General features: G+C 58.7%; 1 protein-coding gene across 1 annotated transcript; it reads right to left on the reverse strand.

The window, feature by feature from the left end:
• Positions 1 to 965: 965 nt before the first annotated feature.
• Positions 966 to 27522, reverse strand: SETD1B (SET domain containing 1B, histone lysine methyltransferase). The gene is made up of 17 exons (XM_075996526.1): positions 27309 to 27522; positions 26654 to 26841; positions 26341 to 26439; positions 25439 to 25709; positions 23287 to 23399; positions 20726 to 21955; positions 16488 to 17312; positions 14733 to 14994; positions 14288 to 14628; positions 14097 to 14202; positions 12062 to 12553; positions 9537 to 10793; positions 8144 to 8310; positions 6437 to 6568; positions 6232 to 6351; positions 6016 to 6153; positions 966 to 3743 (listed from the first exon to the last, which is right to left on the reverse strand). Exons 2-17 carry the CDS (start codon positions 26825 to 26827, stop codon positions 3570 to 3572), a joined length of 5901 nt encoding a protein of 1966 aa, XP_075852641.1. The 5' UTR covers positions 26828 to 26841; positions 27309 to 27522; the 3' UTR covers positions 966 to 3569.
• Between the last annotated feature and the right edge of the window lie 428 nt (positions 27523 to 27950).

Here is a 27950-nt window from a genome sequence, read left to right on the forward strand (position 1 = left end):
TCCTCCTGCCTCAGCCTCCCAAGTAGCTGGGACTACAGGCATGTGCCACCATGCCCGGCTAGTTTTTTGTATATATATTTTTAGTTGTCCAGCTAATTTTCTATTTTTAGTAGAGACAGGGTCTCGCTCTTGCTGAGGCTGGTCTCAAACTCTTGAACTCAAACGATCCACCCATCTCGGCCTCCCAGAGTGCTAGGATTAAAGGTGTGAGCCACTACACCTGGCCAAGTGGTAAACATTTTTGAGGAACCATCTTTCCAAGTTCTTCTAGTGATAGTAACAAGATACTTGATCTTGTTTCTTTAATTGCAGACCATTAGCAGTGTTAGATACCTAAGGTTTTAAGAAAAAAATCTAAAAGGAAAACTTAAAAGCGGTGGGAGGTCTAGCCTGAGTATAATTGTAGCCCAATCCAGAATCTACCTACACAGTCAGAGTTTAGTAAGAATTACTCCAAGAGCACGAGGAAGGAGGAATGCCTGTGGCCAGGAGTTCAAGACCAGCCTGAGCAAGAGTGAGACTCTGTCTCCACCAAAAATAGAAAAAATTAGCCGAATGTAGTGGCATACACCTATAGTTCCAGCTATTTGGGAGGCTCAAGCAGGAGGATCACTTAAGCCCTGGAGTTTGAGATTGCAGTGAACTATGATGACACCACTGCGCTCTACCCCAGGCGACAGAGTGACACTGTCTCAAAAAAAATAAAAAAAAATAAAGAATTGATGGATGGAGTTCAGGGTTATAGTGAGCTAAGACTATGCCACTGCACTCCAGCCTGGGTGACAGAGACCCTGTCTAAAACAAAAAAAACCCCAAACCGATGGTCTGAGTGGACCAACCCAGCCCACACACTTCTGCCCCTGAACCTGGCCTGCCCAACCTCCATGTGAACAGGGTGTGTGCTCCTAACAGGAAGAAAGAATGAGAGGGAGAGGGAGAGAGAGGAGAGCAAGAGAGACGGCGTATCTGTAAGAAAAGTCAGTATATTTATGGTTTGCTTTATAAAAGTTACTATAATACAATGGTACATAGTATTGAATTCACAAAAATATGAACAAATATTTACAGCAAGACACACTCGCAACGGAAACACTTCTCTTCAAAACAAGTTACATACGGATGACAGAGTCTATACGCACAAACATCCCTAAAACTTATTGGTTCTCTTCTTTTTAAGAGGGGGGGAGGAGAGAAAAGGAAACAAAAAGTAGCAGAGACCCCAGACTCTTCAAAAGCAGAGATCTGTTCAATGAAAATTTAAGAGTTTAAAGAAAAATGAGCCAACACATTTCTGGATTAATGCAAACCATTCTGGGGGTGGGGGTAGAGGTTCCCGGGGAGAGGGCGGGCCCAGTCCCTTAGTGGAGGCTGGCCAAGGTCAAAACTGGGCACCAAGGTTGGGTGAGGTGAGGCCAGGGGAGGGGTGAGGCTGGGCCGCTGCCCTGGTGTCCTCCCATCCCCGACCTTTGCCAGGGAAGGTGGGGGACCAGATTAAAGACAGCCCCTTGGGGGCTGCGGAAGGAACTTAAATCAGCCATCCTACAAACTACACATTTCCTCATGTGAAAAATAAATATTTTCTCGGTTGCACAATTAGGCAGAAAACCGCAAACGGAAGAGAAGGTCGCTGCTGTGCCCAGGTACCCCCTCTGTGTCTTAATGCCACCGATTTCCTCCACCTTGAAACCGGGCAGGCACAGTCTCAAATAGAGAGGGCCTGGGGTGAAGAAATTAAAAAAAAAAAAAAAAAAACAAAAAAACACAACAAAACCACCAACGACAAAAAAGAGAAAAATAACAATTCTTTGTACAGAATTTACATGATAACAAGCTTGACACAAGCTGAGATACCAGAGGCTCCAGCCGCCTGCGTCCGCCTGGAGCGCTCTCGCCTTGGTGAGGACTCCCGGTCACAACAGTCACTTTCCAGAAATTATTTACACGCCTGCTCTGCTTTCTGGGGTATGGGGGGGACTTGCTTTTGTGTGTCATTTTTTTTGTATGTTTGTTTGTTTGTTTGTTTTGGAAGTACAAAGAAATGAGCAAAAAAGTCTTCCCACATGTTTCTACAAGAAACAATGTTCCCAAGAAAAAGTCCTTTATGGCAGCCTATATACAGAAGTTGGTTCTGAACTTCAAAAACCTATATTTTTCCCCTTTGTTTTGATTTTATACACGCACAAGGAAAAAAAAAAATTTCCACGGAAATAAACCCTGAAGAAGATGGGAAGTTGGTAAAAAGGGTTAAAAGAAAAAAAAACACAAAAGCTGTCAAAGACTTAGATCTGAGTTTTAAAATCTTTCCAAGATTTTCCTTTCTCTGGGAGAAATAGCCTGCTCGCTCTGAAAATAAATATGCTTCTGGCCTTGCTGGGGTGAGGGGCTGCTGGCAGGGGGAGGCGGGTGTGGGCTGGGGCGAGTGGGTGAAGCTTATAAACAACAAATGCCACATGCAGACGGTCAGACAACCCGTAATGGCGGGACTGGGGGACCCACCTGCCCTGGGAGCCCCCCTCACGCCCAGGGTGAAGGCAAGGGCAGAAGAGAGGAAGGGTGACCCTTCCTAGAGCCCCTGCCCGCACTGGGGCCTCTGGGAGGCTCCCTCATTGCTGGCATCCGAATGAGAAAGTAAACATTGAACCCAAGGTTTGGGGGTTGAGGGTATGGGGTGGCAGGGACAGCCCGGAGAGGAAATTCCTGCCTGGGCCCAGCGTGGCTCCACCAGGGTCTGCACGGGTAAATGGCACCCCCAGGCTGCTGGGGAAGGGACAGGCTGGGGAGCAGTGGGGGCAGGGCATGGGGTCTCCTCACTGTGTCCACGGGCAGAGAGAGGGGCCTTCCAGGTACGTAGTGTTCCGAGGTCAAGGCTGCTGGCCCGGCCCCCCACCTCCTCCCCGCAGCACCTGGCCCAGTGCCCGGGCCAGGAAAGTTCCAGAACATGGGGCCGACACCAGTCAAACTGAGGCCTCTGCAGCCCCCAGCGGGGTCCCCTCTCTCTGACTTTGCCTTCACATTTCAACGGTTAAAACGTCTTTTCTATGATGAGAGGGAAAATAAAGAGAGGACAAAACAATGTAGCAGCATTCACGGGAAGAGGCTGAGGAGAGAAAAGATAGGGAAAGGCGGAGAGAAAGAGAGAGGGAGAGGGAGAGATGGAGAGAGGGAGAGGAGAGATGGAGAGAGGGAGAGGAGAGATGGAGAGAGGGAGAGGAGAGATGGAGAGAGGGAGGGAGAGGGGGACAGAGAGGGAGGGAGAGAGAGAGAGATATGGAGAGAGAAAGCCGGAGAGACACACAGACAGGAGTTTATGTTGGAGTTAAACAAAAATCCTGAAAGGAGCATTTTTTTTAAAAAATGAAAGAGACGTGGGCTGGACGACAGAGAAGCCCTTTCCCGCTGGGGGCTGGAGCCGCGGGGTCCTGGGGGTAGTGTTGGGGGCGCCAGGCCCTGACATGGCCGCTGGGCAGAGGACAGCACCTGAAATGGGGGTGGGAGGTGAGGCCGGGCCCTGGGTCTCTGCTCCAGAGTCCCAGGCGGCAGCTGACACCCTTCCATGTTGGCACCGGGGCCTAGTTGAGGGTCCCCCGGCAGTTCTCGGAGCCGCAGAGGCAGGGGATCTTGACGTCCTCGATGGGGAACTTGTAGTCATAGGTGATCTCCTCGTTGACGTTGATGTGCTGCTTCGAGTAGATGACGATCTTCTTCTGCGACTCCACTGTGATCACCTTGGCATAGCAGTTGGGCTGCGAGAGAGGCGGAAGGGGAAGGTGAGCCCCCACCCAGCCAGGCCCCCACCACGGCAGCCCCCGCAAGCCCAACCAAGCCTGTTCTCGAGGCCCAATTTCCAGGGGACACCCCCTCGCGCCTACTTACTCGAGGCCTCAGACACCCGCCACCTGGGTGACAAGGACCCCTCGCCTCTGATGCTACGTAATGACAGTGTTATTTCCCTGGGCTCCCATTTGGGTTCACAGGGCCAGCGACTCCCAAATCCACACTCCTAGCCCAGGCCTCACTTCTGAGCTCTAGACAAGGCGCCAGCAAACCAGGGCCCCCAGCTGCCTGTTTTTGCTGGTTCCGTTGGCACTCGGCCACGCCCACTCGCCCATTCATTTGCATATCATCTGTGGGTGCTTTTGTTACAGTGGGCGGCAGCAATACACAGTTGCCACCTAGATCTTCTGGGCCACAAAGCCAAAAACATTTACTATCTGGCCCTTTACAGAAAAGGGTTGCCGGCCCCTGCTCCAAGCCCCCAAGTCCAGCTATCTGCTATCCGCCAGAGGCAGCTCCGGAAGACACCTTTGAACCAAATCCATGATCTCCTCCTGCTCTGGGCAGTAGCCACACCAGTCACCAGGCTCCAGAGCCCCCGCCTCCCCGCGTCCGCCTTGGCCGGTGCCCGGTCTGACCCACCACGTCCGGTGGCCTCCACTGCCTAAGGACCTCTCGATTCTGCCCACCGCTCTCTCTCTCCCCCTTCGCTGCCACTAGCCATGCTCTGGGCTCCACCTTTGCTCACCCCTGACCCCACAGCCAGGGAAACCTTTCCAAAGGGACAGCAGATCCTGAAGCAGTGGCCTGCTTCAACTTTTAGAGACACTTGGGTCCTTAGGTTGGCTGACAAGGCTGAGTGACTTGGCCATCCTTGAGCCGCCTACCCCCTCTCTCACCCCTGCGCCCTGGCTGTCTCTCAACCAGGTGTTCTCCCCACTGCCACAGGGCCTTTGAACACTCCGCTCCCTCCGGCCAGAACTCTTGCCCTGATCACTACATCTGGCGATTCCCTCAGCCCTCGGACCTCACAGGACAGCCACAGAAGAGTCTCTACCAGCCCCCCGCAGCCCAGACAAGTCACAGTCGTGCCAGCTGGCACGTGTGGAGGACCAGCTTGCGCAGCACACTCAAAGGGCCCGTGTGTGGGAACTCTGTCGGTCCTCCCAGCAACCTACAGGGAGGGCTGCTAGCACCCTGACTTACAGATGAGCAAACCGAGGCACAGAAACATCAGGTAACTAGCGTCTGGTGACACTACGTAGCGATGCCAAGACTTGAACCCGGAGTTGGAGTACGCACCCGGACCCAGCCTGCCTCCTGCGCTGAGCTGCCTGTGCCTGTCCTTCAGCAAGCGGTCATCACTAGCCACAAGTGGCTATTTAAGTTTAAAGCAATTAAAACTAAATATAGGCCGGGCGCGGTGGCTCACGCCTGTAATCCCAGCACTCTGGGAGGCCGAGGTGGGAGGATCGTTCAAGGTCAGGAGTTTGAAACCAGCCTGAGCAAGAGCGAGACCCCGTCTCTACTAAAAATAGAAAGAAATTGGCCAACTGAAAATATATATAGAAAAAAAAATTAGCCAGACATGGTGGCGCATGCCTGTAGTCCCAGCTACAGGGAGGCTGAGGCAGGAGGACTGCTTGAGCCCAGGAGTTTGCGGTTCCTGTGAGCTAGGCTGACGCCACAGCACTCTAGCCAGGGCAACACAGTGAAACTTTGTCTCATCTCAAAAAAAAAAAAACAAAAAAACTAAACTGAACTGAATATAATTTAAAACTTGGTCCCTCAGTCGCACTAGCCACGTTGCAAGTCCAAGTCCTCAGCGCCATGTGCGGCTAAGCTATGTCACTGGACAGCACAGACACGGAGCGCTTCCCCCACTGTGGAAAGTTCTGCCGCACAGCCTTGCCCTAGGAGGGCTGAGCCTGACAGTGGAGGCACAGAACAATTCCAGTGTGGAGAACTACACAATTATCAATTAAGTGAGCCAACCACTTCTCCAACACCTTTAGTCCTTTACATGGCAACAAAAGTCTCACTGTGCCCATTTTACAGATAAGAAAACTGAGGCTTCGAGGAGAAAGGCTCCTTGGACAAGGCCTCACATTCCCTACCTGCCCTCCGTAACCCTTGGCCCACCCGAGCTTGGGAAGGAGGCTGAGCTGATCCCGTGCCAGGGGCTTCCCGGTCCTCCCGGCACAGGGGGAAGGGCAACGACGGCCCCTGCTGGGCACTCACATTGCAGCTGTGGTTAATGAAGCGAGCGAAGTTGCCGCACTTGGTGGCATCGATGATGGTGTCGTGGTCCACCCGGAACATGTAGCTGCTACCGATGCCCTCGTCCTCATAGCGTTTCTCCCGCATGTCCGCGATCACCTGGCCAGACAGGGCGTCAGTCTGGGGCTGGCCCACCCCGGGCCCGCTGCAGTGCCTGTCCCACGGGGCCGTGCCTACCTGGCGGATGTTCTGGCCCACATACTCGATGACCATCTCATCAGCTGCGATGGGCTCCATGGCAAACAGGCCCCAGTCGTGAATGTGGCTCTTGCAGAATTTGAGCTTCTTCTTCCGGAACTGGAGGAGGGAGGGAGAGGAGAGGTGAGCCCTGGTCTCAGGTCCCACCGCCACCCCCGCTGCCCTGGGTGGGGCCAGGCCTCACCTTGAGCTGGTTGAACTTGAGCAAGTCGCTGTCACAGCTGCCAGTGAAGGAGGACAGCAGGCGGCGCTGCTCTGAACGCCGCTCGGAGCCCGCCCGAGTGGACGCGTGGGGCTGGGCCGGGATGCTCATGCCCTGCGGGGACGGGCCGAGGACCGGTGCGTGGCTCAGTAGGGTCTGGGGACCCGTCATGCCCTTGGGAACCCCACCCTGAACTCTGGGTCTCGGTCATCCCCAACATCCTGGGCTCCTTGCTCTGGGCTCCTCTGTGCCTATCTGTCCCCAGCTGTCACTGTTTCCCAGCCTTCTCCTTCCCATCAGTAGCTGAACTGCTCAAGTTCCGCCCCAACCGTCCCCCTGCCCCAGTGGCCTCACCACGGCCCCTCTGACTCCCCCGAAGCATCTGAATCAGATGCTTCCCACACCGGACACCCTCGGCCTCAGCACCACCCATGAACCCCCGGGGCGTCCCAGACCTCTGCCCCTGCGGTGGCCTCCACCACTTCTGTCCCGAGGACGCCAAAGTTCAGGTCCCTGGGCAGGAAATGCCCCGCCCAGGCTCTACTGTACCTGTGCGTCCAACCGCAGCCAGACCTGCTCTTACCCAGATGTTCCAGACACCCCAAAACTCCAGCTGTCCCAAAGAGAAGGTGCCACCTGCCTTCCCACCTCAGGGCTTGACATCTGGCGACCCAGTCCCCCAAAGCCAGACGCGTGTCCAAGCCCTCCCTTGTCTCCTGTGCACCATCTAGCCCCAGTCCCTGCACCCCTCTTCCGACCACGTACGTGCTTTCCTCCCCAGCCCTCCCAGGCCCCACCGCCCTCACGTCGGGCCTGGCAGCCACAGCAACCCAGCGCCTCCCCAGACCCTGCAGTGTGAGCTCCCAAACCTCAGACCAAACCACGGCACTCCCACCACCGCTCTCAAAACCCTGCCTCGGCCTGTCACCACCCACACAACACAGGTCCAACCTTGTCACCACAGCCCCCAGGACCCTGATGACCTGTCCTGTGTCTCTGGCCACAACTGGCCTTCCTTTTCCTCTCTCACTGCTGAAGCCCTGCCTCCCTCAGGGCCCTTGCACCTGCCATCCCTGTGTATGCGACCTGCTGGGGTCGCGCCCCTCTCCTGCTTTAACTTTTTATCCAAGTCCTGTTCTACTCCTGTCGTCTCTCCCCATTTTCTATGTGGCTCATTCCCTTGCTTCACTCAGATCCAGCTCAAGCTTGACCCCCTTTGAGCCCCGGCTCACCAGCACCTAACCTGGCCTTCTGTCTCCTCCACAGCTTTTTCTCTGTCCGGAGTCATGGGCTTATTTGTTCTCTCGGTCATTTCCTACCCTCCACTAAAATATAAATCCCGTGAGGAAAAGGGTTCTGTCGTATCCACTGCTGGAGCCCCGAAAGAGTGCCTGGCACACAGCGGGCACTCAACAGACGTTCCCCGAACTAAAAAAGGAAGGGACGAATCTTCTAGAAACGCAGCTCTGCTCACATCCCCGATTAAAGCCCCTCGGAGGTGCTCCAGCGCCAGCGGGACAAAGACCAGCTCTTGGCTGGCTCCCAGGCCCCGCCCACCCCTCACGCCCCGGCGATGGCCACGAGTGGCGAGGAGTCCCGTGTGGCAGCAGCCCCTCTGGCTCCGAGACGCCCCGCGCTGCCTGGCGCCCACCTGCGAGGCTCTGCGTGTGCAGGCAGCGGGGGCAGTACCTGGGTGTCCGCAGGGGGCTCGTCGGTGCTGGCGCGGCTGCTGTTGAGGTATCTGAGCTTGTCCTTCTTGTCGATGGTGTAGAAGCCCTCGCTGCGGGCACAGCCCGTCACGTGCTCGCGGATGCCGTCGTCCCGCTTCTTTTTCTTGGCTGAAGACAGGCTGGTAGGTGGGTGTGAGTTAAGGTCACATGGATGTTCGCCGAGAGACCCTCCTGGTCCCCTGGGAGACCTGTCCTGCTGGGCCTGGCCTCCCCATCCTCAGCCCACTCCCGTGGCACCTCCACGCGGCTGCCCACTGCCCAGGCCCACGGATGGCCAGTACGCGGCTGCCTGGCCCCGGGTGTTTCTTAACCACTTTCTGCCTCAGTTTCCCATGTGTAAATCAGGTCAACAAGGATGCCTCTCCGAGTGATTAAATATGCCAAGGGGCCGTGGCGGAGCTGCTGACACAGAACGAGTGCTCAACAGACCAGCGTGCTACAAGGCGGATGACGACAGCTCCAACCTCACAGCGTCACACAGCCAAGCATCAGAGAGCACCGGCAAAAGCCCAAATTCTACAGCCAGATTTGCCTGGCTTCAAATCTCAGCTCTGCCACTTCGTTTTTTGGTTTTTTCTGAGACAGAGTCTCGCTCGGTTGCCCTGGCTAGAGTGCCATGGCGTCAGCCTAGCTCACAGCAACCTCAAACTCCTGGGCTCAAGCGATCCTCCTGCCTCAGCCTCCCAAGTAGCTGGGACTACAGGCATGCGCCACCATGCCCGGCTCATTTTCTTTTCTATTTTAGTTACCTGGCTAATTTCTTTCTATTTTTAATAGAGATGGGGTCTAACTCTTGCTGAGGCTGGTCTCAAACTCCTGAGCTCAAGCAATCCTCCCACCTTGGCCTCCCTGGATGCTAGGATTACAGGCGTGAGCCACCTCGCCTGGCCAGTTCTACCACTTTCTAGCTGTGTGGCTTTAGGCAGGTCATTCACCCTCTCTGATCCTTAATTTCTTCATATGTAAAATGGGAATTACTGCAGCCTTGACCTCACTAGACAGTTGGAGGATTAAATTAGGTGATGAAGGGGCCAGGGTGAGCCCTCAGCCAGTCTCTGATATTGTTAAGTCATGTGACCCCGTTGTTACATTTGGCCCCGAGACCCGGTAACTCTGGGGGTGAAATGGGCCTGGCACAGAGGAAGTGTTGAAAAGTGCCAGAGATGACTCACTACGGAGCCTGGCATGGTGCCAGCACGCAAACACTGCCTAGGAGGTGACAGTGACACACGCCATCCCCTTCAAGGGTCCCGTGGACCGCCGCAGATGGGCAGGGGGGAGATGGGGCTCAGAGAGGTGGGTAAGGGCTTCCTGCACCCTGGCAGGTGTGGCCCCCATGTCTGGCAGGATATAGGGATGGTAGACCCAGAGCGTGTCGTTGAGCCAGTCCATGCCGTTGTCCTGCTGCAGCAGCCGCTCATAGGTGACACACAGAAAGCGAATGTCCTCCTCGTCGATGCCGCCGTTCCAGATGTCATACAGGATGGTCATCTCCTCAAACTCCGAGCGGGGCCGGAAGAAGGGCTGGGGTGGTGAGAGCTCGGGCGAGGCTGAAGCTGCCACCAGGTCCTCGTGGCGCTTCTTAGGTGGCCGACGCCAGGGCCCCCGCGCCTTGGCCAGATCCATGTACTCCTCGGTGACCTCATCGTGCCCCCGGGGGCCTGGGGGGATGGCCTCGGAGGGCCACTGGTTGTCTAGCTCCTTGAAGGGCAGCTTGGCAGGCTCCACGGGGGGTGGAGGCAGAGGCAGAGGCGGCGGTGGCTGGGGGGGAAGGGGCGGTGGGGGCGCCGGGATCCCTGCGTTCCGGAAGTCCAGGGTCAAGGTCCGGGGGTCGTGAGTGCTGGGGAAGACAGGGGCCTGCGGCTGGCCTGGCAGGATCAGGATTTCCCTTCCGTGGGCGGCACCTGCTGGTGGCCGCACCAAGGGCCCGTCCAAGGAGAGCATAGACGGCGGGGAGCGCCGGGGCCTGCCCGGCTTCCTCTTGATGGTGGGCGGGCAAGGGGCCAGGGTGGCGGGCAGCAAGGGTGGCAGCTGGGTGGGGGCCCGAGTCTGGGCCCGCAGGACGGGCACGGGCAAGGCCAGGGGCAGGGGCAGAGGCAGGGGCAGAGGCAGAGGCAGGCCCGTGTCCAGGAGCACTGGGGAGGCCAAGGGCCCGGGGCGATCGTCGCGCCGGCCAGACGGGAGGGGGCAGACGGGCAGGAGCAGGGGCCCGGGCTCGGGGAAGGTGGGCGTGAAGCTGAAGTCCCGGCCAGGTGTCCGTGGGAGGCCCCCGCTGCTCAAGCTAGGGGACTGGGCTGGGTAGGAGAAGGGGCTACCGGGCACCTGCGGGGAGCTCAGTGACAGGCCGCTGCTGCCCCCTGACAGCGGGGGCTCCCCACCAGGCGTGGCCGGCACCGTCTCTGTGCTCTGCGACTTGGCCAGGCTGCCACAGAGGCCTGGGGTACGTGGGGGCTGGTCCTCAGTGGGAGGTTCCAGAGGGACGGATGGGGGAGGGGGCTCCACGGTCTCAGGCTCCGGGGGTGGGCTGGGTGGCCGGGGGGGTCGGGGGGGCGGCAATGGTGGCAAGGGGAGCATCACAGGGGGCTCGGGCTCCACTTCCAGGTTGTCCTCTGCAGAGAGGAGGGCAAAAACCAGACCGTTACCGTTTGATTCAAACATCTCTGGGTGCCTACCATGTGCCTGATGCCGACTGGCCCTCTGGGTCCCCCAAGGGTCCTGTGAGCCGGGGACTGCCCCTCTCCAGCTAAACCACTCAAGGGCCGCTCAGCAGCCTCCCCAGTGTCAGACACACAGCAGCTACTTCACAGACGCTGCTGGACGGAACCAGAGGTGCGGGGCTGTGGCCGCTAGCCTGTCACACTGTGGTCAGAACAATGTTCCTGGGGCCCAAGAAAATTTGCTCTGTGATGGAATAAAAGTCCACCAGTCTCTTTCCTGCAGCCTTCATGGTTTTTCCCTTAGCATTTATCTCCATTGACATAAAACACATTTTCTAATTTGTCTGTTGTCACCTGTCACCCTGCCCTAGAATGTAAACTCCACAAGGACAGGTATTTGTCTGTTGGGTCCACTGTTGTATTGCTAGTGCCTAAAATAATACTGGGGACAAAACAGAGCCTTAATATTAAGTCAATACTCAAAGACTATGGTTGGTGGCTGATAAACAAAACACATTAAGCAAAACCCAGCTGTCCCTGAGCACATGAAGGGGACTGGTTCCTGGACCTCCAAGGATATGAAAATCTGCACATACTCAAGTCCTACAGTCGGCCCTGCAGAACCCACAATACATGAAGCTGCCCTCCACGTAAGAGAGTTTCCTATTTCATGAGTATTTTCAATCCACGTTTAGTTGAAAAAAAATCCACATATAAGTGGATCTTTGCAGATCTAACTAGTGTTTGGTGTTGTTCAAGATCAACCGTACAATAGCTCCCTGCGTGCAGGACCTGTGCAAGATGGGTGCTAACTACACACAGCTGTGTAAGTCAGAATGAACTAAAATCACACAGCACTGCAAGTTCGGTTCCACGGTGCCACTGGCCACATTTTAAGAGCTCAATAGCAACCATGGAACCTGGCCCCCCTTTTGGGGAGCTTCTCATGGGACCAACAGTCCCAGGACCAACATGGGGGAAATACTGGCAAGGAGCAATGGTCCCCCTTTGGGTTTGTCTACCACGCGCAGGGCGTCAGCTCGCTCTGTCCCCGAGTGCGGCCCTGCGAGGGTGGCGCTCTCTGTTGATGCGCGTGACATAGCAAACTGAGCCCGGGGAGGGGAGGTGATCCGCCTCAGGGAGCCCGGCTGATTTGGAGGGGTGCTGAGGACATATTTCCTCCCTCCTTCCGCCGCCCAGGTGACCCCTGCAGGTGTTACCTGGAGCTCGCTCTGGAGGTGACGGAGGCCGCGCCTCCACCTTCCCGGCAGAGGGTTCTGGAGACGGCACCGGCACCGTGGCCCCTTCCTGGCTCGGGCCAGGCTCTCCTGGGGGCTCCCTGCCGCTCGCAGGCTCTTCCACGGCCCCCCGCAAGGGGGGCTCCTCTGGTGCAGGGGCCAGCTCCTTGGGGGCCTCAGCCTCCACGTCCGCCTCCTGTCCCAGGCCCAGCGAGTCCGTCACGGCAGGAGCTGCCGGGGCCAGAGGTGCGTCCTCCCCGTCCTTCTCGAAGCCCCCGGGGCCCGCAGGGGCCACGCTCTCCTCCGCCATCATCGCCTCCTCCTCCTCCTCCTCTTCCGCCTCCCGTGCTGCCTCCTCCTCTTCATCCTCCGAGGACGAAGAGGAGGACTCAGAGCTTGACTCAAACTCGGAAGACTCGGAACTCTCGCTGGAGGACTCGGGTTCAGCCTTGGAGGCCGCCACGCTCACGGTCTCTGCACGGGGCGAAGCGTGAGGAAGCGCCTGAGCGCCTGTGTGTCCCCACCCTGCACCTAGCGCCCCTCCCCCCCCAGGGCCTAACGCTGGCGGCCCCTGGGCCCGCCGGCGCAGCCCCGAGACTTGCGCGCGGGAGCGGCGTGGACGGTGTTCACTAGTCAGCGTCGTTTTGTTTAAAGAGGTGAATTCACATAACATGAAATTGCTCATTTTATAGTAAATAATTCCAGTGGCATTTATAATGTCGTGCGACCACCTCCTCTACCTAGTCCCCAAATATTTTTATCAGCTCAAAAAGAAACTACATATCCTTTACTGAGCCCCTTTTATTTTTTTTTTGAGACAGAGTCTCACTTCGTTGCCCAGGCTAGAGTGAGTGCCGTGGCGGCAGCCTAGCTCACAGCAACCTCACACTCCTGGGCTCAAGCGATCCTCCTGCCTCAGCCTCCCAAGTAGCTGGGTCTACATGCACATGCCACCATGCCTGGCTAATTTTTTTTTCTATATATATATATTTAGTTGGCCAATTAATTTCTTTCTATTTTTAGTAGAGACAGGGTCTCACTCTTGTTCAGGCTGGTCTTGAACTCCTGACCTTGAGCGATCCGCTCGCCTTGGCCACCCAGAGTGCTAGGATTATAAGTGTGAGCCACCACACCCGGCCTATGAGCGCTTTTTAACCCCCTCTATCAGCCCTGATCTACATTCTGTCTTGGCCAGGTACAGGGGCTCACACCTGTAATCCCGGCATTTTAGGAGGCCAAGGTGGGAGAATCACTTGAGGCCAGGAGTTTGAGACCAGCCTAGGGAACATAGTGAGACTCATCTCTACAAAACATTTAAAAATTAGCTGGGTGGCAGGGAGTAGTGGCTCACGCCTGTAATCCTAGCACTCTGGGAGGCCGAGGCGGAAGTACTGCTTGAGGTCAGGAGTTCAAAACCAGCCTGAGCAAGAGCAAGACCCCGTCTCTACTATAAATAGAAAGAAATTAATTGGCCAACTAATACATATAGAAAAAATTAGCCGGGCATGGTGGCGCATGTCTATAGTCCCAGCTACTTGGGGAGACTGAGGCAGAAGGATTGCTTCAGCCCAGGAGTTTGAGGTTGTTGTGAGATAGGCTGACGCCACGGCACTCACTCTAGCCTGGGCAACAAAGTGAGACTCTGTCTCAAAAAAAAAAAAAAAAATTAGCTGGGTGTGGCGTGCTGCTAGTTCCAGCTACTTGGGAGGCTGAGGCAGGAGGATCGCTTGAGCCCATGAGTTGGAGGCTGCAGTGAGCTAGGATGACACCACTGCACTCCAGCCTGGGTGACAGAGCAAGACTCTATCTCAAAATAGCAAAATCCTCCCTCTGGATGTACCCAATTCTAAACCTTTCATAGAAATGGAAACATACAACATCCTGTGTGTGTTTTAATGAGTCAACACCTGAAAAGCACAAAACCCTTCCCAAAAAGTATTTCCGACACCTGCTCGGGCTCTGCCCTGTCGCAGAGTGGGACCTCGGCCGGGCCTGGCTGCCCCAGCCTCGCACTCACCTCCATCCGAGTCCCCGGCTTCCTTCTCACTCGCCTCTGACAGGGCTGTGTCTTCGTCGTCGTTGTCAGACTCATCCCGGCCGTCACTATCCTCGTCGTCGTCGTCCTGGGGGTGGGGACAGCGGTGAGCCCGAGGGTCTGGGTCCCCCACCCAGCCCCACAGCCTGAGGCCTCCCCAGCCCTTTGGGTACCTTGTCTGACGTGGATGAGGTTGAGGAGGAGGAGATTTGGCTCCTGGGGCCTTCCTCCTCTTCCTCTTCCTCCTCCGCTTCCTCCTCCTCCTCCTCCGTGCTTTCCCGCTCCTCCTCCTTGTCTGAGGCCGAGGATGAGGGTGAAGTGGTGGAGGACCCCGAGGAGGAGGACGCTGACGAGGACGAGGACACCGACAAGGACTCCTTCTCGTCCTCCTCCCCGCCACTGTCCAGCTCCAGGGGCCGCGCCGGCCGCCGCCGCACGCCCACACCCTTGGGGTCCCGCTTGGCCAGCTCGCAGGGGGCGTCCGCCACGTCCCGGTCCCGCTCCCGCTCAGACTCTGTGCAGAGGGAGGCGTGTCAGAGCCGGGCTGGGGGGGACAGGGCACACGGGGCCCCCCCAGCACCCACCGAGCGGACCCGGGGGGGGGGGCAGGGCACAGACCTTCGTCTTCCTCATCCACGGAGGTTGAGGGCCGCAGCCGCTTCTGGTCGCCGGACGAGGCCGCGTCTGGGGGCTCCTTCCTCTTGACCTTGAAGGAGGGCAGGCGAATGGCGCCGCGCAGCCCGATGCCCAGGCCCAGGCCCTCGTAGCCCAGGCCCTCGCCCTTGCCCCACGACTCCAGCAGGCACGAGGCGATTCGGTCCTTGGGCTTCGGCCTGTCCTCGTCCTTGTGCTCGCCCGACTTCACAGGGGTCAGCGAAGCCTGGGTAGAGAGAGGAGGGGACGGTGACCAGTCACGGGGCTGCCACCAACCCTTTAGGAAGCCCTCCCTGAGCAACCTGCCCTCCTCTCGGCCGCAGCAGCTGCCGAGGTAACTGCGCACTCACTCTCCACACCTGGCCACACTATGCCATCACTCGGGAGGCTCCAGACCCTGCAGTTCTGAAATACTCTGCCTTCAGAGGGACATTGTGAGAACTGACCAAAATAAACCACATTAAAAGCTCTGAGGCCGGGCGCAGTGGCTCACGCCTGTAATCCTAGCTCTCTGGGAGGCCGAGACGGGCGGATTGCTCAAGGTCAAGAGTTCGAAACCAGCCTGAGCAAGAGCGAGACCTCGTCTCTACTGTAAATAGAAAGAAATTAATTGGCCAACTAATATATATAGAAAAAATTAGCCGGGCATGGTGGCACATGCCTGTAGTCCCAGCTACTCGGGAGGCTGAGGCAGGAGGATCGCTTGAGCCCAGGAGATTGAGGTTGCTGTGAGCTAGGCTGACGCCATGGCACTCACTCTAGCCTGGGCAACAAGTGAGACTCTGTCTCAAAAAAAAAAAAAAAAAAAAAAAAGCTCTGCATAGCACTCGAGGCCTGGTGGCTCTTTTTATTAGAATTATTAACAGAATAGCAACCAGTTGCTTCGATTACTAATCTTATAGGGTCAACATGATTAGGCTGAACCGTGAAGAGAGTTGTGTGTCGGTGACTTCAGATGGGTCGTTCTGGTTTGACTGCCCTGTGGTACGGGTGAGAAACAGGCTCTGACAGGTGTCACTTAGCTGCGCCGCAGAGAGCAAGCTCTTAGTCTCGGCAGCATTTCTCAAAGCATGCTCTGGGGGGACAGCAAAACTGAAACCATGGTCCCCTCCGGGGGGAGGGGAGCAGAGGGGCTGGGATGGAGGGCAGTGACCGGGAGATTTTATTCATAGAACATTCAAGACGCAGTTCTCTCATGTAAAGAGAAGGCAATCTGTAACCCTACAGACTGTTAGTAAGATTACGAACAGACCACTAACAGGTTGAAAAGGAAAAACGTGGTCAAGGCAGGACTCCGTGTGAAAGAAGGCACGAGGGAGGGTGAGGTGGGGCAGGCTCAAAGGGCACCTCAGCTGTGGCACTACCTGCCGCGGCGGGAACGTTCTGCAGCTGTGCTGTCCTGCGTGGCCACCTCCAGTCATGTGTGGCGGCAAGCACTTGAAACGTGGCACGTGCCAATGAAGAACTGAATTTTTTATTTTATTGCATTTTAATTAACTAATTAAAATTTGAAAGAGCCACACACAGCCACAGCCGGTGGCTAGGGGATCCGAGAGCACAGCTAGCAGAGCCCCGGAAGCGGCCGCAGGCACCGCAGCTCCCACACGAGGGAGTGGCCGCAGTGTTTCCCACCAGGCGTCCTAAGAGGAGAGGAGGGGTCTGGCTGGAGCCCGGCCCTGTCCCACTCCCACTGGCCACCCCGGGGCGGCCTGCACCCACCTTGGCCATCCGCTCCTTCTTGTCCCACCACTCGTCGAAGGCCCGGAAGGCCACCACCTCCACCATCTTGCGGTTCAGGTCGCGCTTCATGATGGCCTTGAGCTCTTTGAGGACCACCAGCAGGACACCATCCACCGTGGCCTTGTGCGGGTCCTCCTGACGGGGCACGTAGCCTGGTGGCGGCACTGATGGGTCAAACTTGGGCAGGGGTGGCCAGTGCTGCCCGCGGCCTGGGCCAGTGTTGCCCAGGGAGAAGGGACCCCGGTAGGGTGGCAGGTTGACAAACTGTAGCCCTGCTGAGGCGGCCGCAGCAGCAGCGGCCATGAAGGGTGGGTAGGGACAAGCACCCTGGGCTGTCATCAGACGGCTCAGCATCTGTGTTTGCATCTGGAAGGACATGGGCATGCCGCCCCACTGGCCGCCCAGCACGTGGCTCATGTCCACCTGCATCACGGGGAACAGCCCCGGCGGGAAGGGGGGCAACGGTGGCAGGATGGGTGGTGGCGGGACGCCTGGTGGTGCCGGCAGGGGCGGTGGGGGCACTGTCACAGCGGGGTGGGCCGGAGGTGGCGGGGGTGGTGGTGGGGGCAATGGCGGGGGCATGGGGAAGCCGGGCTGCGGCGGGGGTGGCGGTGGAGGTGGGGGTAGCGGTGGGAAGCCAGGCGGCGGGGGCAGCGGCAGGGTCGGGGCCAGCACAGAAGGGCCTGCCACGGCCGCCGCGCCTGGGGTCACCACCATGGGCTTGGGGCAGTCGGAGCTGGTGATGGGGGCCGAGGGCATCTCGTCGTCCGAGATCTCCATGTCCTCGCCCGAGGACTGCTGGCCCTGCACAGACAGCGGGGAGAGAAGTCAGGTGAGCTGGGGCCGCCAGGCAGCTCCTAGAGCCCTTCTGGGTGGGAAAGTCACCGAAGCGGCCTCCTGCAAGACCAGCCAGCAGCAATGCGGATTCCCAGCCGTGTGGCCTTGTACAAGTTACTCGACCTCTCCAAGCCTCAGTTTCTCCATTTGCACAGTGGGCATCATAGTTCCTGTGTCACAGGGTTACCAGGAGGACTCATTCACTCATTCATTCAACAAACATTCCACCAATACCTGCGTGCCAGGCACTGTTCTAGGTGCTGGGGACAAAGAGGTGAATAAGACAGACAAAAATCTTACTGTCATGGAGCTGAATTAGCAGGAAGGGGCAAAGGACAAGCAGAATGAAGGTGGGACACAAACAGCACATCGCAGAGAAAAAGAAGGTGGGGAGAAGGGCAGGACAGACCAAAGGAAGCAGATTCTGTTTCAATGTGCATTCAGAGTAGATAATACCAACAGTTAACACGGTGCTCCCTACGCACTTTCCGTACGTTAACTCACTTAATCCTCAAGACGCCCCATTATTATCTCCATGTTTACTGATGAGAAAATTGAGACAGAGAGCTTAAGCAACTTGCTCAAGGCCACACAGCCAATAAGAGATGGAGCCATATTCAACCCAGGAAGTGGGTCCCCCCGTCTGTGTTCTTGGTCAGCCCGCTGTCCACATTCTGTGACAGAGGTGACATTGGAGCGGGGGTGGGGGTGTTAGCAGCACTCAGGGCTCATAAAAACGAAGCATGTATTTCTTTCTTTTCCCTTTATTATTCTTTTCACCTTGTCTCGTGACTGCACACTCGGCGTGGGCCAGTCGGCGGCTAAGTGCTGCAGGCACGTGCCGTCCCGTTTCTTATCTGCAGGAACACCTCGCCAGGTGGGGCTCTGCTGTGACCCTTTTTGACAGGTGAGGAGACACACTCAGAGAGCCTCCGCTACCAGCCCAGCGGCACAGTCAGAAAGAGGGCTGGCGCCCGAGCCCAGAGCCCAGGACGTGTGCCGGTGAGGGGCTGTTGCTGGAGTCCAGGGGTGTGCTCCGGGGTGGACGAGGGAGGACTCAAGGATGACCTCTGATGGGACAGGCCCGTCCACTTCGGGACTGGGCTTTGGGGAGCAGGATGCAGAGGCCTGGAGCTGGAGGGAAGCTCTGGGCCCCTCATGGAGGGTGAAATGGGAGTGGGGGGGATGGGCCACCCTAGGGCTCCTGTCTCAGAACAAGACAGAGGTGGCTCAGGCCTTGCCCTGGGTGAACGTGCTGAGGAGGACAGAGTTTTTGTGGGTTGCAAGAGACAAGGAGTGCCTTTGAAGGCTGAGGTTACAAGGTCAGAGGTCAGACCTACAGGTGAGGGAGGCCTCCAGGGGAAACTGGGGTGGAGGAGGAAGAGGAACACTGAAGCTGTGGCAGCAGCAGGAAGCTCTGGATCTTACTGGGTCCCTTCTACACACACGTGCACACACAGGCTCTCCCTCTGGGTGTCCCCATGCACACGAGAGAGGGACAGGCAGGCTGGGCCAGACACTCAGAGACAACTCCCAGGGACAGCCGTCCTGGACAGCGCCACTGAGCAAGGTGACAGAGCACAGAGGGTTAACCCGGCGCCGGCCGCCAGCCAATCACAGGGCGGCCAGACCCCGCCGCAGCCTCCGCCCCGCCCTCCCTCCGCCCCTGGCCGGCGAGGAGCGCAGGAATTTGCTGAGCACGAGTGCTGGGAGCTTCCCCAGGAGCCCTGCTTGAGCCGAGGCCGAGCGAGGCAGGTACTCTCACCTGCCCATTCGGCAGATGGCGAAACCGAGACTCAGAGAGGGAAAGTGCCTTCCCCAAGGTCACTTAACCACTAAGTGACAGAGCTGAGACTCAGGGCTCAAGGTAGAGCCTAAACTCTTAACCACCAGCCTCTGCGAAGAGGGGAATCTCAACCTCCACCCCAACCGGTGCCCCCTGTGTTGCTCCCCCCCAAACCTGAGCTGAGGCTGGCACTGTGGGTGCAGCTCACCTGTCGGCTCAGCCCCGCGCAGCCCAGGCGCCACTCTCCCTGCCGCCAGCAGGGGGCGCCCGAGGGCCGGCACGGAGATCAGCGCTCCAGGCTCCCCGGGCTTGAGCCCTGGGCCAAGCCAGCCCCTGCTCTCAGGGCCTTAGTCTCCCCTTCTGTGCCTCTGTGGGGGAGCCCATGGCCCCCAGTTACTCAGCCCTGGACCAGCTGGTGAGCATGGAAAACACCCCCAAGCCCAAGCAGTCCAGAGGGAGGGACGGAGGTAAGGCGGCAGGGCTGGTAACCCCCCACCTCTGCACACCTGTCAACACACCCTGCCTGGACTCCTTGACGCCAGAAACCACTTCCCCAGAACTGCCTGGAGGCCCCCTGGAGCCCCAGCCACCTGTGGCCCCCTCCAGGGCAGGCCAAGTTCCTCCTGTTCCTCCCTCAGGCAGCAAACCGGCCTAATCAAAGAGCCCAGGGGGGGAGGACCCTCCTCTCCCCGCCCACAGGGGCACAGAGCTCTGTCTAAGCCCCTGGGTGCTAATGCCCGAGGGCCCATGGGCTCCAAAGGAGGCCTCCAGGAGGGCCAAGGCAGGCGCCTGGACCCGGACAGCGGCCAGTGAAGATGACCTAACCCCCTCCCAAGGGGAGCTGGCACTTGGCGCCCTCACCCCAACCCCTGGGTGGGACTTCCCGAGAGGCTGGAGATTTGGGCAATGAGATTGCCGTGAGGTGAGGAGTGGGTAGGGGATGGACAACTGTGCCTGCTTCTGGCCACGTTTCTCCCCCTTCCCTGCCCCCCAGCCAGCCTCTATCTCCTTCACCCCCAGAGCCAGCCGGGGAACTTCAGTGCCCTCCCCGCCTGCCATGGTCTCCTCCCACCTCTTCGGAGGGCACCAGGCTCTAAGAGACAGTGCTCTGGAGCTCCCACCTGGCCTCCCCCGGCATAGTACTCTGGCCAGTCCCTCTTCCCCAACATGCCTGGGGGGTGTGAGGCCGCCTCAGGACCAGCCCTGATCACTCCCAAGCCACCCAGCAGGGAAGGGGGCCCAGACTGTCACCACGGCCCATACTCTTTGGGGTCTCAGCAAACTCCTACCAAAAAAGCTCAAGTCAGAATTTATCCCCAACACTTTAAAGTCTTGACTCTCCTTGCCTAACAGTGAGAGCACCAGAACTAGGCCACGTTCTTCTTCTCCCTGTGGCTGCTAGGGAGCTCAGAGCCAAACCAACTGTTCAGTCATAGCCCCTGGTGCTTTTTGCATGCTGGTTATTCTCCAAATCCAATCTGTTACAGCGGCTTCCCTGAGCCCTGCTGCTTCTGTGTCTTAGCTAGCTATCCTAAATGTTTCAAGGGGGAAAGACAGGGACACAAGACAGACAGGCGGACAGAAATGGCGGTACCTCATCCATCTTCTCTGAGGTCGGGGTCCGGTCTCCCGCCAGGTCCAAAGCCACCTCAGCTGCCTGGCCCAGGAGACCAGTGGGGTCCGGCGGGCCCGGCTCGGGTGGAGGCCGAGGCCCCAGGCCCAGGTCAAGCTCGTCGTCCTCATCGGAGTCGGGCAGTGGCGTAGGGCTGATGTCCTCCAGGCCGGTGCTGGAGGGGCGCGAGGAGGGGGGTGTGGGGCCGCGAAAGCCCAGCTGGGAGTTAGCGCCAAAGGGGGCCAGCGGGGAGAGCTGGGAGGAGGAGGAGGAGATGGGGCTGCCCTCCATCTGCAGCTCGGTGTCCGAGTCCTGTTCCCGCAGGAAGGGCAGCTTGGTGCGCTGCTCCTTCAGCAGCATCTCGATGCGCGAGTCCAGGCTGTCATGGGGCTTCTCCGGCCCTGCGGGCGACGACTCCAGCGTGGGTGTGCCTGGGCTGTCGCAGGGCTCAGGACTCCAGCCAAAGGTCGGCCGGCCTCCCAGCTCCATGCTGTTGGTGTCGGGGGGCGGGGGGCCAGGTGGCGTGCCCGGCTTCTCCTTGGCCAGAGGTTCGGCAGGAGGCAGGGGCGGGGGCGCAGGTGCCCTGCGGAACTCCCCGCTGTCACGGGCCCCAAAGGCGGCTGTGGCAGGGGGCTCCTCGGGGGGTGGGGGGAAAGGGGGCGCCAGGGTCTGATACGGAGAGAAAGCTGACTTGAACGGAAGGGAGGTTGCTTGGGCAGGCGGTGGAGTATGCGCAAACGTGGCCGAATCCTGTGGTTGGGCCTTGAAGGGAGGGCCACTGCTGCCCCCACCGCTGCCGACAGCCCCGAAGGGCAGGTCCGAGGAGCCCCGGAAGCTGGCCGTAGCCCCCGCCACTGCAGTGACCGCAGGAGAATTATGGACATAATGATGCTCAAGGCGACGGCTGTAGGCATCCGGGAACTTGCTCTCGTGGCGTCGGGCCTTGAAGGTTGCTGTGGGGTCCTGGCCGAAGAGGTAGGAGGGTGTGGGCTGGCGGCTGGAGTAGCTGGAGTCTTGCGAGAAAGGGGTGCCCAGGCGCGGCGTGAGCGGGGTGCCCTGTCCATAGGAGTTGGGTGTGTCCAGGCGGCAGCTGGAGTAAGCAGTGTCCTGGGAGAAGGGTGTCCCGCCGCTATTGGGGGTGACAGAGGAGGAGCCGGAGCCACAGCCTGCAGACAGGCCACCATCCTTGAGGCGCTTCAGGGCATCTGACAACTACAAAGAGAAAGAAAGATGTTAGACCACTGGGGGACAAGGTGCAACAGAACAGGGCTGTTTTCCCTTCTCACTCTGGCCACTGGGGAGCGCAGAGCCAGACTGCTCAGAACTGTAGCACGAGGAATGGATGTGGGAGAGATTGAGGAGAAGTGTCAGGATCCTAACTTTAACCTTAGGGACAGCCAATTATCCTCAGGGAACCTTGAGGGCTTTTTCTCATCCCAGAGGCAGAGATAGAAGATGACCCAGACACCTTGGTTTAGTTGGGATGTCCTTTTTGTCCCAAGTTGTCAGAAATCAAAGACCTTCTAGGCAGGGATATAACCTAGTCTGGTCTTGGGAGTGAGAAGATGGCCAAGGGCTTTGTTACTCCTAGCCTCAGTTTTTGGTTTTAAATAGTGTGACTTAGGGCCGGGCACGGTGGCTCACGCCTATAATCCTAGCAGTCTGGAAGGCCGAGGTGGGCAGATCTCTCAAGGTCAGGAGTTTGAAAACAGCCTGAGCAAGAGCAAGACCCCATCTCTACTAAAAAAAATAGAAAGAAATTAATTGGCCAACTAAAAATATATGGAAAACATTAGCCGGGCATGGTGACACATGCCTGTTAGTCCCAGCTACTTGGGAGGCTGAGGCAGCAGGATTGCTTGAGCCCAGGAGTTTGAGGTTGCTATGAGCTAGGCTGACACCATGGCACTCTAGCCCAGGCAACTGAGTGAGACTCTGTCTCAGAAAATAAATAAATAAAATAAAATAAGTGTGACATAGGAAAGTGCCTTCTGAACCAGCCAGCCGATTGGCAAGCAAGCAGACTCTCTACTCCTGAGTGTGCAGGGTGGATGCTGGGGGAGGACTGGGCACGAGAGCTGTCCCTGTCCCGAGAGCTGTCCTGGTGAGTGCTCTGAGAGGCAGTGGCTGGGAAGGAGCCAGTCTTGCTCTGGAAGGGGGTGCCTGAACTCTGGTTTTGGGAGCAGGGGTGGAGGGGTGCCCAGAACACCAGACGCTAAGGACTCTGGACCCAGTAATGTTTTGGCATCGATGTGGAAAAGCGGGCTCCGGGTCTGTGGGAACCCCGGCCTGTGCCAGGAAGGGCTGGAGGGAGGTGCAGGACGGACCCCACGGGAGCCACACTGAAGGAAGCTCAGGAACAAGGGGCTTTGGGACCCAGCTCTGCTCCTGCGGTGGGCGTGGCCAGGCCTCACTCCCCCCCTCCCCCAGGCCTTGGTCTCCAAAGCTAGAGATGCTAAGGTTGGGGGCTGGAAGACTTTCCAGAGGTGGGGGAGGGCACATCAGGGAGCTGGCAAAGCGGTGAGTGACAGCCATAAACCCACCTGCAGGGTCTCATTCACGATCGGAGAGACGGCGTCCAGCTCGCCCACTGGCAGCGTCTGGGGGGTGTATCTGCCGGTGACCAACAGTTCGTAGAACCGCATGCGGGTTTCCCCTGTGGATGGGCCAGGGAAGGGGGGCTCGGTGAGGCTCTAGGATGGGGCAGCCCCACGGGGATTCCAAGCCCCTCGGCACTCCCATAGGTCCCTTGTGCCTGAGCCCCCAGGCCTGGTGCTGCACTGTGACCCCGACTGACTCCCCCCCCTCGCCCCAGCACCTCACTCAGGATCAACAATGCTGCTACACTGGATGATTTTTCTGATGCAGAATGTAATGCCTCCTGGGGCTGGGACTCCCCACAAACCCAGACCCAGAACTGCCACCCCCAACACAAAGCCCCTTTCTATTACCAGGGCCACAGTGCCCCAAGAAAGAGTCAGGTCTCCCCCATCTTTTCCCTTCTACTTAATAGCCAGGGACTTGTAGCAAGAGGAAGGGAAGCCTTAGGAACTGACACAGAGGTGACAGTTTGTTAAATATCTGGGGCCAAGTGACTGGCAGAGTTTGCAAAACACAGTCTAGTAGCATATTACTGTGAACTTCACAAGCTTCTAACCAGGCTGAGGGCTGCAAGTTGCCGGGGACTGCCTGGAGGCTTGCACTGGAACCGCCAGCCCCCAGCAGAGAGAGGCCTTTACAGACCCAACCCAGGGCCCCAGGTTTATCGATATTTATAGAGCCCCAGAGGCAGCTGCTTACATATGCAAAGGAGACCATTCCTGGAGCTACACTTTACACTTTACTGGTCTCTTTCTTGAAATACAAACTTAGTTGGCAGTCTCTGAGGGTTTTTGTGTTTGGTTTTTTTGGTTTTTGCAGAAATGAAATTTTGGTGACACCCAGCTGGTCCTTAAGATGTGGGCACGTGAGTGGTGGGGGAGGGGCTCCACGTTCCAGCCTCAGGGAGGAATCAGAACCTGGTTGCCCATGGGGTACAAAAATTTAAAAGAGTCTTTTCTCCTCCCACAGAGATTGAGAAACTGGGGGGAGATACAGAACCAAGGTATGGGCTTGGCAAGTGTTTGTGGCATAACCCATGGTCACTTGGGTCAGACTCAGTCAGTACATTCTAATCATTAAAAGAAAAAAAAAAGTCTAGATTTTCTTGTCTTGGGTTTGGTGTGCCCTGGTTGCCCCTAAAACCCCTGGAAGCTGCACTGAAGCCCTCCCAGGCAGAGCTTCCCAGGGGCCCCAAGTGGGCTACCGACAGACCCAAAAGTGCCTGCCACAGGGCTGGCTGGTCCTCAGAGCAGTAAGCACCTTCTTTTATATTGGTGGAAACTCCCCTAGAAGGATCACCGGCACTCTGGGGGATACCGTAGAGTCCTGCAAGCCCCTCCAGCCAGTATCCTGGAGGAGTCCCCACGGACCCAGAGGGTGGGAGGTGTGGCCTCCCCAGCCTGGCTCTCCCTGCAGCCAGCTCTGAGCTAGCACCCAGCGGGATTCCCGTGCAGGGGAGGTGCTGCGGTCTCTTTAAGAGAGAGGAGGGAAGACACAGTGTCAACCCTTGAGCACCCAGAGCAGCCCGCCCTGCTCTGGCCACTCTATCAGGAACATTATCAATGAAACAACACTCCAGCCCCAGATTGGTTCCCATTTCCAGGGGGAAGGGGCCAGGTGGGGGGCGGGTATGCTGGATCCTTCCAGCACTCTTTTGAGTTGAGGGACCTTCTCTTTATGTATTTAAAGGCATGCTAGTGGCTCTCCTTCGGCCCCTCACAAATAAACAAACTGCCTCCTCCCCTAACACAGACACAACACCGGGGACTGTCTAAACCCAGGCCACAAGGGCTCAGAGAGGGGCCCTGGGGGGTGTCAGCGGAGGGGAAGCCTCCGGGTGGTCCCTAGGGGTGTGGTGGCCAAGGACCAAGCACATTTGGTAAATTATACCTGTCTCCTAGCAACAGACAACACATTTAGCTCCACGTGACTCTACCCCTCAAGAGGGGGCAAAAAAATAAGGTTGTGGGGGGATCCAAGGAAGAGGGGAGCCTCCCAGCACTGCAGGAGGGGGGCACTAGGAGGGAACAGGGCCAGGCTGACAGGTCTCCCTGTGGCTCCTCCCCGTGGCCGCCTGCCCCGGCCTCCACTTACCTTTCGTGTCCAGCTCCACATGGATTATGTTGCCCATCACCGAAGTGCTATGCAAGTGCTGAACAGCCTCCTTGGCTCCCCTGACGGTGGCAAAGACCACCTTGGCGATGCCCAGGTGCTTCTTGGTCTTGGGGTTGTACAAAATCTCCACCTCCTCCACCTCCCCATACTTCTTGCACATGTCCCTCAGGAAGTTTTCGCGGATGTTATCATTCAGCTTGGCAAATGTCACCTGCTTTGGAGGCACGGGGCCCACGTAGAACTCATCGATCTGGCAGGGGCCGAGGGGGAAGGGAGTTTGGAGAACATTGAAACCGAAGGTAAAACACAGCATTCCCGGCTTGCCCGTCCGTTGAAAACAATGAAGGGTAAAAAATAATAAAAAAAAAAAAAATTTGGGAAAAAAAATGCACGCGGGCGGGCCCGGGAAGCGGAGGATTAAATCGTTTGGAACGTGGAAGTCCTCTGGGTTCGGAAGAAAAGGGGAAAAAGAAACAGTTTCTCTTTCCCCACCCCCCATTCTGGCCTCCTCTTCCTGCTGCTGGGTTAGGGGTAACCCCTTGGGCTACGAAGTTGTCCCCCTAAAGCCAAGAGGCTCCGAAGGGGGTGGGTCCCAGGGCCAAGCTCCTGGACCGGCAGGAGCCAGGTGGGGACCGAGAGCCCCCAGCTGAGCGGGCGGGACACTGTATCAGCCGCCTCGATTACAGTTTCTCCGAGTGTTATTTTGTTTACATTAGCCCAGAGGGGACACCCCTCTCCGCAGCACTCTCCCCCTCCCCGCCAAAACTTCCCCTGCCCGGACGGCGGGAACTCGAATCCGGCTGGGCTCGGTCAGGACTGGCGTTATTTTCGAACTCGGGGAGGGGGGGCCAGGGACCGCGGGGCAGGGGGAGGGGTCCTACTTTGAATTTGGGCACCGACAGCTCCAGCTCCTTGTTTTTGGTCCAGATCCCGACGACCCGGGGATCTTCGACAATTTCCACCGGGCGGTTGCTGGACATCTGCGGGGAGAGGGGGGCGGGATGGGAGGGTTGGTCCCCCTCCCCAGGGACAGGGGCAGACCCCCCTTCTCCAGGCACTTGTCAAACTCCAGGGCTGGGGCCCCGGCTGACAGTTGGCCCGGTGGCCGGGAGGGGGGCTCCCCGGCGCTCGGCCCCTCCGCCCGGCGCGGCTGGGGGGCGGCTGGGGGTGGCGGCAGGCGCGCCGGCTACTCACCGCCAGGCTGAAATGCTGCCCATCGTAGCGGTACAGTTTATGATGCCCCTTCTTCAGAGCCGGGTCAATCATCAACTTGTAACTTCTCCAATGGTGGTTCCTCCTCTCGCCCGAAGGGCCGGGCTGCGGCGGGGGCTGCTGGTGGTGGTGGTGGGGGGGGTGACTGTTCTCCATGCCGTTAACCCAACCTGAAAACGAGCAAGTTGTTGTCGTCTGCGCCGCGGCGGCGGCGGCCGCTTCCACACACGCGAAAGAGCCCAATCGGCCAGCCCCCACCCCCTCCCACCTTACCAGCTCGCCCCGCAAGGAGCTGTCTCGCTGGCTCCCCCAAAACAAGAATGGAGCGAGAGAATAACCCTTCCGGGAGAATTACGCGCCCGCCCGCTCGGCCACCGTCTCGGGGCGCCAGCCAGGGACTCCCGGGGGTCCCCGCTGCGGGCCGGCGGGGCCCGGGGCGCCCGGAGGACGCGGGCTCCGGCCCACGGTGCCGCCCGGCGTGGCGCCCGCCCGCCCGCCCGCTCGGCCCGGCCGGGCGCGGGGCTCGCGGCAGGCCTGGCGCCGCCGCCGCCGCCGCCCTCCCGCCCGCTCGGGCCGGGCCGGGGGCTCGGGCCGCCCGGCTGCTGGCCGCGGCCTCCCCTCCCCGCGCCGCGCTTACATCCCCGCCGGGCGCCGGCCTCCCCGCGCCGCCAGCCAGTACATGGTGTCCCCCGCGGGAGCCGAGGCCGGGGCGGCCGGACGGGGGGCCGGGAGGGGGGGGCGCCGCCGCCGCGGCTGCCGGGCCCGGAGCTGCTGCCGCTGCCGCCGCCGCTGCTGCTGCTGCTGCTGCCCGGGAGGCGGCTGGCGGCGGAGGCTCGGCTCCCAGTAGCCGCACATCCCACAATACACCGCTAAGGAGCCCGACCCGAGCGCTCACCCTCCTCCTCTTCCTCCTCCTCCTCCTCTTCCTCCTCCCCTCTCCTTCCTCGCCGCTTCCCCAGGCTCTCTCCCGGCGGCGGCAGCTGCGCCGCCAAAGCCCCGGGCCCCAGCGGCCCCCCACCCCTCACTCGCGCGCTCCCACACTGCCTCCCCCTCCCGGGGGGAAGGCCTTTTAATTTATTTATTCTGCTGGGACCGGGGTGGGGGGCTCGGCTGGCGGGGGAGGGGGCTCCCGGGCTCTACCTCCCGCGGCCCGGGCTGCCCTGCGAGCCGCGGCCGCCGCGCCGAGCGCCTGGGCCTCCAAAACTGTTTTCAAACTGCCACGGCCGGAGGTGGGCGCGTGGGGACTCGGGGACCGGGGCTGGGTTTGGGCCGCTTGTGT

The sequence above is a fragment of the Microcebus murinus genome, chromosome 22, assembly GCF_040939455.1.
Source record: "Microcebus murinus isolate Inina chromosome 22, M.murinus_Inina_mat1.0, whole genome shotgun sequence".
Classification (NCBI taxonomy): Eukaryota; Metazoa; Chordata; class Mammalia; order Primates; family Cheirogaleidae; genus Microcebus; species Microcebus murinus.

Coding starts and splice junctions, on each gene's coding strand:
- SETD1B (XM_075996526.1), bottom strand. CDS start 26,827: ATGGAGAACAGTCACCCCCCCCACCACCACCACCAGCAGCCCCCGCCG. Junction 26,440..26,653: donor GGCAGCATTTCAGCCTGGCG/GTGAGTAGCCGG, acceptor CTCTCCCCGCAG/ATGTCCAGCAACCGCCCGGT. Junction 14,203..14,287: donor CCTCATCCACGTCAGACAAG/GTACCCAAAGGG, acceptor CCCCACCCCCAG/GACGACGACGACGAGGATAG.